Below are 17,553 nucleotides of genomic sequence, written 5' to 3'. Positions count from 1 at the left end.
GCTTCTGGTAGTTTTGAATTTGTCTCTTCCGACTTCCACAGAAGAAAAACTTTCAGGAATATAAAGTAACAGTTCAAAGAGCTCTGTGGAAATTTTTGCTGGATTCTTAAAATGAGTGTTTTCAGTGGCACAGTATGCATGTTGTACATAAATATATTTAGTGCCAACACATTTTATTTGTCTTGTGGATTCCACTGTCCCCCTTCTGCTCCCCACCCCCTTTCCTGAAATTGTAAGGAACTTTAATATGTGCACAAAACATGTGCCTTTCAAAACCGCAAGCCAGCCAGCTTGTAGGATTTTTGCACCCCTGCCCCCCCCCCCCACATTTTTTTGTTCATTTTTGATTGCAATTTAAATCTGACCTGTTAGTTAGAAACACTGAGTTCCCTCAAAACATTAATCTACTTTTTATCTCACTTTTGCTTTTTCTGTGGTGGTGGTAACTTAGTTTCATTTCTTTAATTTAGCCAAATTATGCACATTTCAGATATTTGGAGGGACAGCCTAGCACACAGCTCCACCTTCTTAGACTGCAAAGTAGTAGTAGGGCTGTTTTGTTGAAGCACCACCCTCCCTCCCAGTTAGCCTGCAGGGAAAAGGAGGGGTGGGATGAGCCAGAAGCAGAGCAGAGAACAGCTCCTCTCCTCCCTAATGTAGCCCTTCTCTGGCTACACAGTTCCATTTCCATTTTGTCTACAAATTAAACCATGGCTTTTTGACATTGGAATTGGTGGTAGGCGTAACGTAGTTATGACTGAAGCAGTTTGGGAAGTCGAGTGTCAAATCCCAATCCCATTTATCTCACTGACATTTCTTATGATCTTGAGCAAGTCAGCTCTCCATTGATTTCAAGTACAAACTTTAGGCTAGATTTACTAAAATGGCATTAGTATTCCCATAGTAAATAGGTCCCATCTTATGCAGTGAGGCCTGCAATAAGTAGTGCACATTAATGCACATGTTATTCCAGTAGCACATTTTAGTAAATCTAGCCTTTATATCAGTGATTTCCAGACTGGGTTCCACAAACTCTCTTCAGGGGTTGTGTGCCAGTTGGGGCAGGCATGATCCCCATTTGCTCCTGTTCATGTTGAGTCTGCTGACAAAATGGCCACTGGGACCTTCTGTAGCAGTTTTGCAAGACTACCACTGGAGGGTCCTGGCAGCCATTTTGAGATCAAAGCCTACTTGGGTAGGAACACTGCAGATAGCTCTTGCCCATGCCTGTTTCAATCTTAAAATGGCTGCTGGGACTTCCAGTAGCAGTCTCGGCAGCAGTTTTGAGACTGGAGCAGGCATGGACAGGAGTGACTGGGGATCGCTCCTTCCCCCTCAAGACCACCAACAATATTGTAGGCCCAGGGGGAGGGGGGGGGGGGGGGATAGGGTGTCTATTGTGGTTCTGGAAGGGAGTAGGGTTCCTAGGTGTATGAAAAATATTTTAGGGGCTCCACCATAGAGAAAAGTTTGGGAATCACAGCCTTAGATCATAACCCTCTTGGACAGGGAAACTACCTGCTGTATCTGAATGTAGCTTGCCTTGAGCTTAGATTTGGAAACAGTAATGATTACATCTAAGATCTAAATGCAAAATGTAAATAATTTCTACTTGGTTACTTAGGGCCACCGTCCTTTCCTCATTCTTGTTCTTTTATGTGCGTTCCTTGTGGGTTTATTTCCTAGTAAAAAAAAAAGTGCGGCAAGTGTACAGGTGAATGTGATTGCAACCTGGCAGACCTGAAAAAAAAAATACCCTTCAGGCAGTAATCCCAACCTAAGTGTTCATGGTGGCTTAATTGCCAAGCAGGAGAAAATAAACCCTTTGTTAGGTATACAATTTTACTTTTTTCAAGCAGAATATGCTATTTAGCTTGAAAGAGGGCCTTTTTTTCTTCTGTGTACATATGTTTTGTTTTGAAGCAGTAGAACTGTAGATGATGTATGCATGCCCCTTCGTTCCCCATGCTAGGAGGGTTTGCTGACATCTTCATTCTTCTGTGGATCTAAGCCTTGTTCAGTTTGGGGGTGGGGGTTTGCATTTTGAAGCTATACTTGAACTACATGCCCGGTCTTTTTGCTTCCATGCAATCATTGACATACCTTTCATGATTTTCGGTAATCTTTTACTTATTCTGTTTTGATCTGAGGAGGGGGGGGGGTATTAGCTTCTGTAACCTATTTACTGGTATAAGTTAATACTATCACTTTATTTATTGTCCTTTATTTCTGTGTATTGAAGTGGGCTAGTGGGGCAGCCACATTATTTACACCAATTTCTGGATGGTTAATTTCTTTTCCGTACGTATACTAACCTTTTTGTTCATTTTTTCCCCCCTACTTAGGTGGCTGTATCCACCTTTTCTGTTTATGTGCTGATAGATGAGAAGAATGTACTGGATGCAGAAAAAGCTTTTGTTTCACTGGCATTATTTAACATACTCCGCTTCCCAATGAATATGCTCCCCATGGTTGTCAGCAGCATTGTGCAGGTATGTGGCTTCTGGTAGTGCTGTTTAATGCTTTCTATTCATCAGAACCATGTCCTAAGGCAGTCATTTCCATTTCATTAAAAAAAAACAACCCTAAGTAATATTTAGTTGTCTTCAGTACACAATGGTGCTGATTTTAGAAGAACTCTTCATTTAGACATCTGTATTGCAAAGCCAAGAAATACATTCTAAAAATGAAAATGCACGTCTAGCAAGGAGGTATGGTGTGGGAATGTTTTGGGTGGGACGAGTGGGCGTAAAAATGTGTATTCCCCATTTCAGAAGGGTAATGTGTATCTGTGTCCAAAAAGATTGCTGTCAGGATTTACATCTGCTAGCTGGGACCTATAGGTTTTAGAACAACACACTGGAGGGATTATGGGAGATGGTTGCCTTAATCCCCCAGTAGTCGATGCCCCCCCCCCCCCCCAGTTGAAAATGAAGGTAGCAGTGGAATTAAGTTTTGCTACAGCTTTAAAGGGGAAAAAAAAGCCCACTTGTTTCTAAAATGGCTAATATAAATGTTTGTCCCGTTAATATTTTAGATGACTTGTTTGTTTTTAAAAATGGATGTTCCATAACGTTCATTCCCACTATTCCAGGACGAGTGGTAATGTTCATCGACCAGCAGGTGGAGATAGAGAATACAGAACTAAGCCCTATTACATAGCCCACTGCTACCAGCCCAGTTCTTCAGTATCTTCTTACCTCCAGCAGGTGGATGGACAGACTACTCTGTCTCTCGTTCCGAGGCCTTTGCTCCTGGTCCAGCTGGTCAGCTAACCCCCAGTAGAGCGTGGTGGACAGTGCTGATACCGACGTACCTGGTGGTGCTGGGTCTCTGTTGTGCAGTCTACTGGGGTGTTCTCTGCTCCCGTCCTTTGCTGTTCTATCTTGGAGCCTGTTCAGCACTCTGGTGGGGAGGGAAAAAAAAACGGGATTGAAATCCAGAACACAGAGCAGTAAGCAGAACTGAAGGGTTCAGTTCTTAGGGCATGGTCTGCACGGGGGGACTTTGGCCTTGGTGAGTTCCTTCCCTCAGGGTTTTGGGCATCGGCGGTGTGCGTGCTGTGTGGTGGTGCTCTTGTGGAGTTTTTTTTTTTTTTTTTTTTTTAAGGTAGAAGCGTTACATCCCTGTACAGTAAAAAAAAAAAAAAAAAAAAAATCCTTCTTTTGTTGCTCTCTGCTGCGAAGAGAAGTTCCCCTGCTTCAGCCGCTCTTTCACCGCCACACCTGCGGAGAGTGTGAAGTTCTGATTTGGGCATTGTCCTACCCTGACAGTGTGGAGGCAACAGCTAAGATGATTCACCTTCTGCAGTCCCCGGGGTGGGTGATCAGTTTCAAGAAGAACAGGCTGGTCCCGTCACAACAGCTGGAGTACCTTGGAGTGTTGTTCGATACTTTGCGGGCCCAGGTGTTCCTGCAGAGGCTCATTGCATGAAGTTGTAGTGTCCGCTTCAGTCTCCTGCTTCTTTCCAGACCTTGAGCCTGGGACAGTGTGTAGGTCCTCTGGTCTATGACCGCGGCCATGGAGTTGGTGCCCTGGGTGAGGGCGCATAGGAGGCAGCTTCAGCAATTGCTACTCTGGTCTCTGGTTTCAGAGGACTATAGCATCTGGCTTTCCTAGACCCTAGCTGCCAGAAGGAGCTTGAGGTGGTGGCTTAGTCTCAAGTTCTTGTGGCTGGGGGTTCCCTTCCTGATCCTGCATTGGGAAGTGGTGACCATAGATGCCAGTTTTGCAGGCTGGGGAAGCCCATTACAAGGATCACCTGAGTTCCTGGTTTCTGATGGAGACACAGTGGTCCATCAGCCGCTTGGAGCTCCGGGCGGGTGATGGACCCTCGGGAAGGGGGGAGCCTCCAGGTTGGGTCTTCTCCGACAATGCAATAGCGGTGGCCTATATAAACAAACAGGGAGGGACTTGCAGCAGTCAGCTGCAGTGGAGTTCAAATTGTTGATGGCCTGAGCGGAAAGACGTCTGCGTTGTCTCTCGCTATCTCACATGGCGGGGTTGCTCAACATCAAGGCAGACTTCCTCAGCCTTCACACTCTGGATCCCAGAGAGTGGGTACTGTTGCACGACGTGTTCTTGCTGGTGGTTCAGCACTGGGGAGTGCCATCCCTGGATCTCATGGCAATGAGGGCCAATGCCAAGGTCTCACGGTTTGTCAGCTGCTGAAGAGAGCAGAACTCGTTAGGTGTGGATTCCCTGCTGCAGCCATGGCTAAGGTGTACTGCCCTGTCCTCTCTGGGGGGACATCTGCAGGGCGGCAACTTGGGCTTCGCTGCATACCTTCAGCAAGCACTATAGGGTTTCTGTATGTCTTCCCTCCTTGGCCAATGATTGGCTGGCTGTTGAGAAGGGTGGCAGGCAATCGGAGCTGGGAGATTCTGGTGGCCCTGGACTGGCCGCAAAGTCCGTGGTACGCGGACCTGGTTCGGCTCCTGGACAGAGAACCGCTGAGGCTTCTTCTGGATCAGGGACTTCTCTGTCGGGGTCTGGTGGTCATGGAGGATCCCTCCCCCTTTGGTCTTACGGCCTGGCCCTTGAAAGGGCTCGCTTGAGAAAGAAGGGTTATTCGAATTTAGTCATTGCTATCCTGTTTCAGGCCAGGAAGAGGTCTATTTCCTCGGCTTATGCCCACGTATGGTGTACCTTTGAGGACTGGTGTTCCGAGTGGGGTTTGAATCCCTTTGCTGTTTCTGTGGGCCACATACTGATGTTCTTGCAGGCTGGGGTGCGACATGGCCTAGCGTTAGTGTCCTTGAAGGTTCAGGTGGCAGCCGCGGTGTGTTTTGGGGGCTGCTTACAAAATTCTTCCCTAACATCTCATCCTGATGTGGTTCATTTTTTGAGGGGGTGAATTGTCTGAGGCCACCCTTTCCGGCACCCTTTCCTGACTGGGACCTTAACTTAGTCCTTCGGGCCCTTCAAAATCCTGCTTTTGAGCCTCTTCAGAAGGTGACGGTGAAAGATCGTACCCTGAAGATGGTCTTTCTAGTGGCGATTGCTTCAGCACGGCGCGTCTCACAGTTTCAGGCGCTTTCTTGTAGGGGCCCCGGTTTTCAGAGACCGGGGTCTCGCTTTGGACTGTTCCTTTTTTTTTTTTTTTTTTTTTTTTTACCGTAGGTGGTTTTGGCCTTTCATGTCAGTCAATGTCAGTGGATCTCTCTTCCTTTTGGCGGAAGGAGATAGGGAATCAATATGCCGCCTTGGAGTTGCTGAATGTCAGGAGAGCACTCCTGCATTACTTGGAGGTCACCAACGACTTTTGTCGGTCGGACAGGCTCTTGTCCTGTTTGGTAAGCAGAAGCAGGCTCTCATGGCTACTAAGGCTTCTATCGCCCGTTGGTTGAAGGAGTTGGTGGCCTCTGCCTATATCCTGGAAGGGAAATCTCACCCTCAGGTTTTGAAGGCACACTCCACCAGGTGTACTGTCCTGTCCTCTCTGGGGGGACATCTGCAGGGCGGCAACTTGAGCTTCGCTGCATACCTTCAGCAAGCACTATAGGATGGGTATTGCTTCATGCTCAGATGTGGCGTTTGTGGCATCGGTCCTGCGGGTGGCAGGTTCAGCTTCCCATCCTCGTAGGGATAGCTTTTGAACTTCCCACTCATCCTGGAATAGTGGGAATGAACGTAATGGAAGGAAAAATTAGGACTTATCTGACAAGTTTCTTTCCATTAGTTATTCACACTATTCCAGGAGCCTTTCCGTTACTTGGCGCTTCTCCATGGGCAGAATTCTGCACAGTGTGGGGTCCTACTACTTGAGGCCGAGTCTTCTGGTGCCTTCCTTGCGGGTTTTCCATTGGGGGCTTGGTAGTGGGTGAACATGCTCTTGTTTGTTTCTTCCTTGCTTTCGGACTGATAATGAGGAACTGGGCTGGTAGCAGCGGGCTATGTACTTGGGCTCAGTTCTGTATGCTCTATCTCCACCTGTTGATCGATGGACATGAGTACCGCTCGTCCTGGAATAGTGTGAATAACTAAAGAAAATTATCAGGTAATTTCCCCTTCCCGCCGTACGTTACTGGTACATAAACATCCATTTCTCCATGTATTTTAGAACAGGCTCTGTGTTAGCAGAACTTGAAATGTCCTAACCTGGACATCTCAATTCCAATTTGTGCATTGTTCCCAAATACCAGATGTATCAACACAATTTTGTATACGTATATTGATTTTTGTAATACCTGGGAAATAGCAGTCTTCCAGATAGTAGCACATGGGACTATGTTAACACCTAAATTTGTGCCACTGCATTGACTTCCCAGCACTTTGAACGAAATTTTAAACTTTTGTGGGTTTTTTAGAGCATTGAGGGATGAATTCCCCAGTACTTTGAGGCAGTTTTTCAGTTTTGTGTACTACCTCATGTGTTGCGACAGTAGGCAGCGGCCTTATAAGTCCCCACAGCAAAGGTGGGGGTGAAATGTATTGTGGAACTCGCTGCTTGTTAAGAGTTGGAAGTGTTTTGAGCTTTTGGAAAATATGAAAAGTTTTGATTTTTGAGTAGGTGTTCAGGCTTATTTGGAGTGTTAATTACATGGCAATCTGATACATTTTAGTTGATTTTTGAATGTGTGCTATACCCTTGTTTGTGGATATAGTGATTTGTGGAGACTATTTTATGGCTGCAGCAGAGAGCTTTATTGAAATAAAATTAAAATATTCTGGTTAATCGAGCTTTTGGGAGCTGGGAAAGGCTGGTAACACCCCAAGACATCAATGTGCTATCACAGTTGGGCAACGTTAGAAAATACTAGGCCTCTGCAAGAGATGATGGAAAATGTGATTGGGACCCGTCTCCAGCCAGGCATCGTCCCTCCCCACCACATCTACTGTGAGCAGGTCACTGTTCTGTGTAAGTCATCAGAAAAATGAATTGTTCTTCATAAACTTGCAGTTTGTGGTCATTCTGAACCAGGCTGCAAAGCTCAGAGTTCTCTTGCCTGCATGTAATCTGTTTTGTGCAGCTGACATAATTATCTTTGAGTGGAGATGGTTGTCTTTCCTGGACTAAACTCTTTAGGAATTTTTCAAAGCTCAAAAGTACATACAATGATTTCAATAAGTTAGTAATTTTTACATTTTTAGGCCACCGTCTCCCTGAAACGTCTCAGGGTTTTTCTTTCTCATGAAGAACTGGATTCAGACAGCATAATCAGAGGTCCCATCAAAGGCTGTAAGTTCATTTTTTTGTTAAGTAGAAAATACCTGCAATCTGTAAGCAATCAGTGTGTTTTCCAGCTCTGCTTATTCTCAGCTGGTTATAATTTATACTTCCTGTGTGGTCTCCCTTTAATTTGGTTCCAGTGTCCCATTAGGCCCCCCCCTTTTTTTTTACCCTGATTAAGAGGTCCTTTTACTAAGGTGCACTAACAGATTTAGAGCATGCTAGCAATTAGTGCACGCTAAATAAGACGCCCATAGGAAAGGACCCCTAAGTTACTTTGAGGTGGTTGGGGGGGGGGGGGGGTGGAGGAGAGAGAAGAAGGAGAGACTAACTGGTGCAGAAGATCACTATATATAGGGATTTTCAAACTTTTTCAAGGTTTTGCTGAAAAATCAAACCCAAATATTTAGTTGTTTTGCCCATAGTAGTTAATATCAGAAATTATTTAGAAAGTTTGACAGAAAATGTTTTCATTGGAAGTGTTTCTATTGCTTGTCCAGTGTAGCCTCAGCGTTTTCAGTCTTTGCTGCATGTTCTTTTGAAGAGTTGTGCCAGATCTACAGTGCTTTTTTGTGATCTTTAGGTTTTTACCAAGTGGCATTAGGTGCTAATACATGCCTAACACAACAAAAAATGGACTACAGTGGGATGTCTACAGCATCTTACAAGTAGTTTTTCAATATTTGCCATTAACTTGAATGCTAATTTTTTTTTTTGAGTGATTGTGCTGGGCCACACAGTGTGTGTTCTTGTGCTAACCACTTAACACATCTATATTACCACACACTAACATGGATAACATAGGAACCCTTACTGCTTACAAAGTAGGAGGTGATAGGTTTTCCCATGGTAATTTTTTTAAATGGTAATTTTTAAAAATGGTTGTGTGCTGATGATAATATGACCATTAATAGAAAAATAGGAAAGGGTGGGTTTTATGACCATAGTAACATAGTAGATGACGGCAGAAAAAGACCTGCACGGTCCATCCAGTCTGCCCAAGAAGATAAATTAATATGTGCTACTTTTTTATTTGTACTGTCCTCTTCAGTGCACAGACCGTATAAGTCTGGCCAGCCCTATCCCCGCCTCCCAACCACCAACCCCGCCTCTCAACCACCAGCCCCGGCACAGACCGTATAAGTCTGCCCAGCACTAGCCCCGCCTCCCAACCACCAGCTCTGCCACCCATTCTAGGCTAAGCTCCTGAGATAATAATTTCCTTAGCACATGAGAGAGACCCACAAAAGGTTGCATTAATGCCTATTTTTACTGTAACTTAGTTAAAAGGATCCCTAATTTAGCACATAGCAAAAATATGCATAAAGTGTGGTATAAGGAAGAATGCGTGTGCCTAATGAAGTTCAGTGTATTGAGCAAATGGCTTCCAGTCTAGGATTACCATATTTTGTCCTCTGAAAAACAGGACACATGTCACGCCCCCTGCCCACAACACATCCTCGCCCCGCCCTTTCTCACTCTCACCCCCCCCCCCGGTCACATATTCCCCTCCCCTCCCCTCCCCTTACTGTCTACTGCCCTGGTGGTCTAGTGACCTCTTTGGGGCAGGAAAGAGCCCCCTCTTTCCTGCCCGGAGCGCTGCCCTTGCCCTGCATCCTGTTGCTGTGACGGTCTCGGGATTAAAAATGGCCGCCAAGAGTTGACGTCTCGCGAGGTCGCTTCAACTCTCGGCGGCCATTTTGAATCCCGAGACCGTCACACAGCAACAGGATGCAGGGCAAGGGCAGCGCTCCGGGCAGGAAAGAGGGGGCTCTTTCCTGCCCCAAAGAGGTCACTAGACCACCAGGGCAGTAGATAGTAAGTAAGGGAAGGGGAGGGGAGGCTAGGATAGGTCCGCCGCCCGCCCATCCGTTTGTCCAGAAATCCAGACAAACGGGCAGACTGACAAAACCCACCCGGACGCCCAGACGTCCTCAAAAAAGAGGACATGTCTGGGTAAATCCGGACGTATGGTAACCCTATTCCAGTCCACTAAACCAGTAACTGTAACTTCAAATCAAGGTATCTTGGGGTAGGAAGAGGTAGTAGATGGCATGGATGGGCAGACTGGATAGGTCATAAGGTCTTTATCTGTCTTTATTTTTCTCTGTTTCTATGCTTGTGAAATGGAAGCTAGGTCAGTATGAGATTGGATCCTTATGGTTAGATATGGGAACAGCAACTCAGAATGGCCAAAGTGTTGCAAAGGTCTATGAGAGGGTACGATTGTGGGCTTCATTTTCTACTAATTTATGGGTTTTGTTTTGTTTTTTTTGTTTCAAAATTGAACTTAGCATTGCATCCAGTGACGCTCATTTACAGGGAGAAAAATCTTCCTATCCTTTAGGTGGAGTAGAAATAATGAATGACTAAATCTTGGGATATACCTTAGCTGTTTTTGGATTTCAGGGTATTTCTCATGGATATGTAAGAGATATATATTTACATGTATCTATTTGTCTCTTAAACCTCATCTTTGTAAACATTTCTTGCTTATTCATTTGAGGTGTCTTGCATACCACATTCTGCTTATACCCTTTTGCTATTGAGGCCCAAGGGCTAGTTTAAGCTTCACTGGATTCAAATTTCAAGGGCTCCCAGATTTTGGAGTGGGCCCCTGGAGCCAGAGGAGGGTCCCTCAGAAGCAGTAGCAATCTGCTGCTTTGAGTAAGTGGCTGTAATGGGCCCCTTCTTTCTTGCAACTGCTTCAGTGGAGTATGTACCGCAGAGGCAGGGTTTGTATCACAAGCTGTTTAGTTAATGAAATCATTTTTATGTAAAATATCTTCTTTTAATACTATTGACTTTGTCTAGCTAGCAAAATATTTTAAACTTCTCAAAATTTGTGTTCTTATGTTGATGATTTTTATTAGCGGAGGGAAGCATTGTTGTGAAGAATGCAACATTCTGTTGGTCAAGGAGTGATCCCCCATCCGTGAAAGGGTAAGTGGTAGCAGTTTTGGATAGCATTGGGTTATGTCCTTGACACAAATGATATAGCACATTCATTCATAAGAGAGCTGGCTTTAAAGTTTTTACGGAACATTACAAAGAGCATGTGTATTCATTAAGAACTATGAAGTTGTAGCATGGTTATATGCATTGTTCTTATGGTTTCCTAGAAGAAATGCTAGTTGCATCACATGTAGGTTTCACTTGGCTAAGTAGACAGTTTGAGATGGTAAAAGGAAGGAGAAATCAGCCTAGGGTAGAAATTGGACATGATAGTGACCACAGTTTTGTGTGTTATCACGCATAGAAAAGTAAATTAGTTGCAAGAGTGTAATTCTTGAGGAAAACATGACAAAGCAGTAGCACAATGGGATGTGTTAGCTACACAGTGCCTACTTAAGAAGTCTCTCATCTTTACGACATAATTACCTTTTCTTAATTTTAAAACATTTGTTTGCACTTAGGGGGGATGCTACTTCTGTATGAAAGTAAAGGGCTATTTCTTTACTTAGCAGGATCTTAGCTTTTGAGACTTAAAAAAATTCAGTGGCACTCGCCCCTTTAGCACCTTGTTTTTCCTCTCCCAGGATTCTGTATTGACTCTTGTTTGGCGATAAGAGACCTTGGAGATTTTAATTCAAAATTATGGACCCTGTTTACTAAGGTGCGTTAGCGTTTTTAGCATGTGCTAAAAATTAGCGTGCGCTGTGTAGATGCCCACCATCTACATGGTTAGCAAGCACTACTGCTTAGTGCGCGTTAAAAACGCTAACGTGCCTCTAGCACAGCTTAGCAAACAGGGCCCTATGTCTGCTTTGTTGGATCATATCAGAGAGAGAGAGAGATTCTTAATTTATGGGTTTTGATTTTAGGTTTGTTACTTGCATTTCCAAATCAGATTTAAAGGTGAGATATGTAGAGAGATAGAAGTGTATTTGGCTCCCAAGAGGGTTTAGTCTAAGAGCATCACTCACTAACTATGGCCCCAGTGATCAAAACTCTTGTTAATCAGAATAAGTAGCAGTGCGGAATGAGACTTTATGGTCTTAAGTTCCTGGATTGTCTTAAAATATTTTCACATCCACCAGACAGGACTTAACAAAGATCTGGGCTTTCTATTTCACGATAAACCCTAAAACTATACTGCTTTGTCACCCTCTTATCAACCATTCATCTCTCCCTGTCTCTCACCCACCCAGCGCTCCCCGTTTCTCACCTAACCCTACCCCACCCTCTTCCTGTGAGACTGTCATTGGAATGCTTTTGTGTTTTACTTATATATCCTGATATTTGTCAACATCTGCTTATTTCTGATCTGAAGAAGGGTTGCCTTTAAAAGCTGATCGAAAAATGTATTAATTTAGTCCAATAAAAAAAGGTATCTTATTTTCTTTACTTTGTTTTGATTTATTTCTGTTTACTACTTTTAAAAGTGGACTAACACGGCTACCACACCAGTTTTGATTTCATGGAAAATCATTTGATTTAGAAGCAGTTTTGCTGTTTGAGGGTGTATAGAGCCGTAATTTTCAGGCTAGATTTACAAGTTCTATTAATGTATATTGTTAGTGAATAGGTCCCATTGCATAAAATGGGATTTGTGGTAAATAATGCATGTTAATGAGTATTGATCTAGTATAACCTTTTTAGCAAATCTAGCCCTTAATGTGATAAACTTCTGGGAATGTTATAACTTGGTGGAGGGGTGGGGGTGGGGTTCTTTTTAAGGTCGGCAGAGTTGAAATGCCTCTCAGAACATAGGCTCTAGCTCATTGTGGACTTTGCCAGCATTCCTTTAATACAATGAAGGAGCATGAATTCTGATTGGCAGGAAGGATGGGAAGAACAGTAAAATGAAAACAAAAAAAAAAGTCTGATGTAGATCTTATTAAAAAAAAAATTGTTCTGAGATGGACAAAGATGTGTTTGCCCTATAGTAGTGGTTCCCAACCCTTTTTTTGGTTCATGGCACCCTTTGTATCAGCAATTTTTCATGCCCCCCCCCCCCCCCAGTCACACAAATCTCCACCCCCCCCCCCAGCCTTACAGGTCTGTTCGCCCCCCCAGCCTTGCAGGTCTCTGCCCCCTCGGGCTACACAGGTCTCTGCGCCCAATGCCCCCCCGGGCTACACAGGTCTCTGCGCCCAATGCCCTCCCGAGCTACACAGGTCTCTGCGCCCCCGGCCCCCCCGGGCTACATAGGTCTCCGCGCCCCCCCCCCCCCCCCCAGGCTACATAGGTCTCCATCTTTTTCTCTGCACAGATATAAGTGCTATGGTGTCCCTGTAACCAGCCCCTTGAAATGACACACTGATTACGATTTATAACAAATTACTACTGTACCTATGAAAAGTTATTCCGTTATTATACTTCCTGTGTGTACATCTGTATGTTCCACAAGCCAACATGTTTGAAAATATAAGTGAGATTAAATAAAACATGCTACCAAAGGTAGAGGACCAAAGGCTGCTGCAGCCCTGCGCTTGCTTTTTTCGTTGTTTTGCCGCTGCCGCCGTCTTCTGTAGCGGTTTGGGTGGTGGTGGGAGGGAGGTCGGGATTTGCTGAGGCACCCCAGAGAGTTCACTGTGGCACACAGTTTGGGAGCTGCTACTCTATAGGATACTGATGTTTTAAGGTATCACCATGAACTAGTGTATGGATTTACTTTAGTCATAAGTAATAGCTGTACAGAGGGGTTTGCCCTGAGCAAAACTCTTAAGAATTATACTTTTAAGAATTATGCAGACTCTATTAGATTGGATTAATAACCAGCAATTGTTCCAAGGTTCTGGTGAGCCTCTTTATAAGAGGAGAGAAAAAAGCCTAGCACTGAGGAAACTTGACCTGCCTTGTACACACTGTTTGAAACAATCACAATGGCTTCCTTCTCTGTATAATCACTGTGGAGCTTCAAACAACTCGCATTAAAATATTATGTTTGCTCCCACAGTCCCTCAGTTCTTAAATTCTCAAATCCAACCCTTCATTTCAATAATTTTTATCTCTTAGTGTCCTCAGTTGTGCACATTACCAAGATTACTGAATGGCAATGGTTCATGCACACCTTTCTTCATCGGTACACTTTATCCACCCTTTTTTTTTTTTAAACATATTTAGCACTATTCTTCACTTTTATATTTTTTTAAAAATTTTAATTATCAATACTCATCTTTGAAAAATACATCAAGCTCAGGGGTTGATGTTACTGCCCGACATGCATGTTTCGCCCTTAACAGGGCTGTTTCAAGGACTGCCCCCTACAAAAAAATCATACACAAAAATTAACTTCAACGATATGGGAGCAAACATAATATTTTAATGCGAGTTGTACACACTGTTTACATACTTTACATAAGATAAGCTACTGTTGGTTGCAGGTGCAGTTTTGTGCTTACTATCATTTTTTAGTCCTAATTAAAAAAAAATATAATGTATATATGTAGCTTGTGCTGAGAAAAACTGAAATGTAAACTGTTTGTTTCAGCATTAACTTATGCATTCCCGAAGGCTCCCTGATTGCTGTCGTTGGTCAAGTTGGCACTGGAAAGTCTTCCCTGCTGTCTGCCCTTTTAGGAGAAATGGAGAAAAGAGAAGGCTATGTATCTCTCAAGGTGTGTCTAAATATCTGTGTGACAAGAGAGCCAGAACACTGGAGGTAGCACAAAATTGACTGCTTAATGGGTATGTGCAAAGCCTGTGCAGAAGTTCAGGTTAGATCAGTGGACACTTCTCCAGTCAGGCTTTCAGGATCTTTCCACGAATATGCTTGTGAGATTTGAATGCATTATCTCATGCATATTCATTGTGGTTGTCCTGGAAGAACTGACTGACTAGGTGTGTCTCGAGGACTGTATTGAGAACCCCTGGCTTAGGTTTTGTTGTGATAAAAGGCTTCCAGGCTGAACTCAGGATTTTGACTAGTTGACCTGGGTGTTCCTCCATCTTAGGTCCTGTTAAGAAGCCTGTAACAATGTGAATTATAAAACACTAGTAAAAAAAGGCCTGTTTCTGGAGCTAATGAAACGGGCGCTACCAAGGCTTTCCTGTGGCCCCCCCCCCCCCACCCGTCGTCGATGTGGGTGAATTGCTCCGCCTCCGCCCTCAACGTCATAATGTTTGACGCGAGGGCTGTGAATTGCTCCGCCTCCGCCCTCAACGTCATAACGTTTGACGCGAGGGCGGGGCCCAGAGACTGTGATTTTCGAGGCTTCAGAGCTTCAAACATACGAACCTTGGCTTCAGTGACGTCAGTAGCCAATAGAACGTTGAGGGTGAGTTTTATATATATAGATAGTATGTTGGAGTGCTTGTGAAAGCTTTATCGGGACAGGATTTTATTTTATTTTTTAAATCAGTGGAACTACATGATAATCAGTATATTTGATGAATAAAAATGTTGGACATGACACTTAAGACCGTTGCTCATTCTTGTTACTGTGGATGGGGGGGGGGGGGGGGCGGGGAGTTTATGAGGTGGGGGGTGGGTTTCTTCATTCAGGTGGGTTGTGTGTGATGTTGGGGTATGAGGTGTTACTGTGTTTTATATTGCACTATGTTTTCCAATTCTTCAGTAAAACCTATTAGTACAAAAAAAATGTTGGCCATGCACTAGAACTTATTTAGGTTATAAGGAATTATAACACATATACATTTTTTGATATAGTGGACGTAATTTATGTGCAATGTACTACATGTATGTAAATTAATTTTATTATTTATTTATTTTGGCAAAGGGTTCAGTGGCGTTTGTTCCTCAGCAAGCCTGGATACAAAATGCCTCTTTGAAGGACAATATCATTTTTGGAGGGGAAGTAAACGAAAGCCGCTACAAGCGTGTGATTGAAGCCTGTGCTCTGCTGCCCGATTTAGAGATTCTACCTGCTGGAGACAAAACAGAAATAGGAGAAAAGGTTTCAAAGCGTACTGTTTCTGGCATGTCTAACTTTGTTTAATGTCCTTACTTGGTGTGATGGCTGTGGAGATGAATTTCTGGAGGAAGCTCTTCTTCCTTCACTTTATTCATATCCTTTGGGGTTGATGTCCACATAACATAGTGTGACCTTTGATTTTTGTTACTGTAAGAGTCGTCATGGCAAAGCAGCTGAGTACTAAAGCTGTCTTAGAAAGTTGTACCTCTCGTTCTCCGAGGACAAGCAGGCTGCTTGTTCTCACTGATGGGTGACGTCCACGGCAGCCCCTCCAATCGGAAACTTCACTAGCAAAGTCCTTTGCTAGCCCTCACGCGCCCGCGCGCACCGCGCATGCGCGGCCGTCTTCCCGCCCGAAACCGGCTCGAGCCGGCCAGTCTTCTTTTGTCCGCACTCGGTACGGTCGTGTTTTCGCCGTGTCGAGCCCCGGAAAGTCGACCTCGCGCGTCCAATTTGTTTTGAACGTGTTTTTTTCCTTCGGGAAAGCTTTGTCCTAGTCGGGAAGTGCTCCGGAAACCCCCCGCTGGGTTTCGTGTAAATCCTCCCCGTACTTCCAGCTTTTTTGCCCCGGTAAGTTTTCTTTCGTCGTCGGGGTAGGCCTCTTTTCGGCCTCGGTCGAGATTTTTTCTCCCTCTAAATTTGGTGCTTCAAATTTCGCCATTTCGGCTTTTGATTTCGCCGGCGTGATTTTTCCGCCCATGACATCGAAGCCTTCCAGCGGCTTCAAGAAGTGCACCCAGTGCGCCCGGGTTATCTCGCTCACTGATCGACACTCGTCGTGTCTTCAGTGTCTGGGGGCCGAGCACCGCCCTCAGAACTGCAGTCTGTGTTCCCTGCTTCAAAGGCGGACTCAGGTAGCGAGACTAGCCCAGTGGAACGTGTTGTTCTCGGGCTCTTCGTCGGCATCGGCACCGGGATCTTCGAGTGCATCGACGTCGTCAGCGTCCAGACCATCTTCCTCGGCCGCCCCTGCATCGAGTGCATCGAGGCATCGGGCCTCTGCATCGGCGCCGAGACATCGGATAGCTGCATCGACGTCGGTGGTACCAGGACCTCGTCTGCTGATGTCGTCGGACGGTGGTGCATCGGGTGGAGTGCAGGTGAGGGCTGTCCATTCCCCTGCTGGTGGCGGTGAGCCCTCGGGTGGGTCTCCGCCTACCCTGAGGGCTCCTGCGGTACAGCCCCCCCGAGATCGACCTTCTTCAGTCTCGGCCCCGAGGAAGCGACGGATGGATTCGACGTCCTCCTCGTCGGTGCCGGGGAGCTCCGGTGACATGCTTCGGAAGAAATCGAAGAAGCATCGACACCGGTCTCCTCCCCGTGTCGGCACCGAGAGCTCTGGGTCGCCGAGGGATTCGGCACCCAGCAGGCATCGGCACCGAGAGGACCGCTCACCCTCTGTTCAGGAGGTGTCGATGCGCTCCGCTCTGGACAGCCCGGAACAGCCTCCACGCCCGGAACAGGTACTGACGTCGACGCCTGCATCGACCTCTCAGCCTTTCTCTGCAGCCGCTCTAAACGAGAGCCTCCGGGCCGTTCTCCCAGAGATTCTGGGAGAGCTGTTGCGCCCTACCCCTCCGGTACCGGCGGTGCTTGCGCCACCGGTACCGTCGAGCGTGGCGCCGGCTGGCCCATCGCCCAGGTTGAGGTCCCCGACGTCGGTACCGACCGCGGCCACCTCCCAGGAAGGCTCCCCGACTACGTCGGCGGAGGGAGCTTCGCCGATGCGGGCGAGGGAGTCTACCTCTCGACGCCCCCATCGTGGACGGGGTTCCACGGAGTCGAGCAGGGCGAGGTTGCAGACACAGGTCCGTGAACTTGTGTCTGACACCGAGGGTGAGGCCTCGTGGGAGGAAGAGGAAGATCCCAGATATTTCTCTGACGAGGAGTCTGAGGGTCTTCCGTCTGATCCCACTCCCTCTCCTGAGAGACAGCTTTCTCCTCCCGAGAGTCTGTCTTTTGCCTCCTTTGTCCGGGAGATGTCTACGGCCATCCCCTTCC

The 17,553-nt window shown here is 45.8% G+C and overlaps 1 protein-coding gene across 1 annotated transcript in view; it reads left to right on the top strand.

Annotated features, from left to right (window-relative positions):
- The window catches only part of LOC115475638 (multidrug resistance-associated protein 1-like), a 181,862-nt gene that overhangs the window by 94,385 nt on the left and 69,924 nt on the right, over positions 1-17,553 (top strand). The window contains exons 13-17 of the mRNA XM_030211527.1: positions 2,346-2,492; positions 7,594-7,681; positions 10,546-10,615; positions 14,109-14,235; positions 15,358-15,534. Of these exons, the coding sequence (XP_030067387.1) occupies positions 2,346-2,492; positions 7,594-7,681; positions 10,546-10,615; positions 14,109-14,235; positions 15,358-15,534 (609 nt within the window). The remainder of the gene's footprint in view (positions 1-2,345; positions 2,493-7,593; positions 7,682-10,545; positions 10,616-14,108; positions 14,236-15,357; positions 15,535-17,553) is intronic.

Source organism: Microcaecilia unicolor, chromosome 8 (genome assembly GCF_901765095.1).
Source record: "Microcaecilia unicolor chromosome 8, aMicUni1.1, whole genome shotgun sequence".
Taxonomy (NCBI): domain Eukaryota; kingdom Metazoa; phylum Chordata; class Amphibia; order Gymnophiona; family Siphonopidae; genus Microcaecilia; species Microcaecilia unicolor.
Note: the sequence above shows the minus strand (reverse complement) of the source record. Positions and strands in the feature narration are given on the sequence as shown.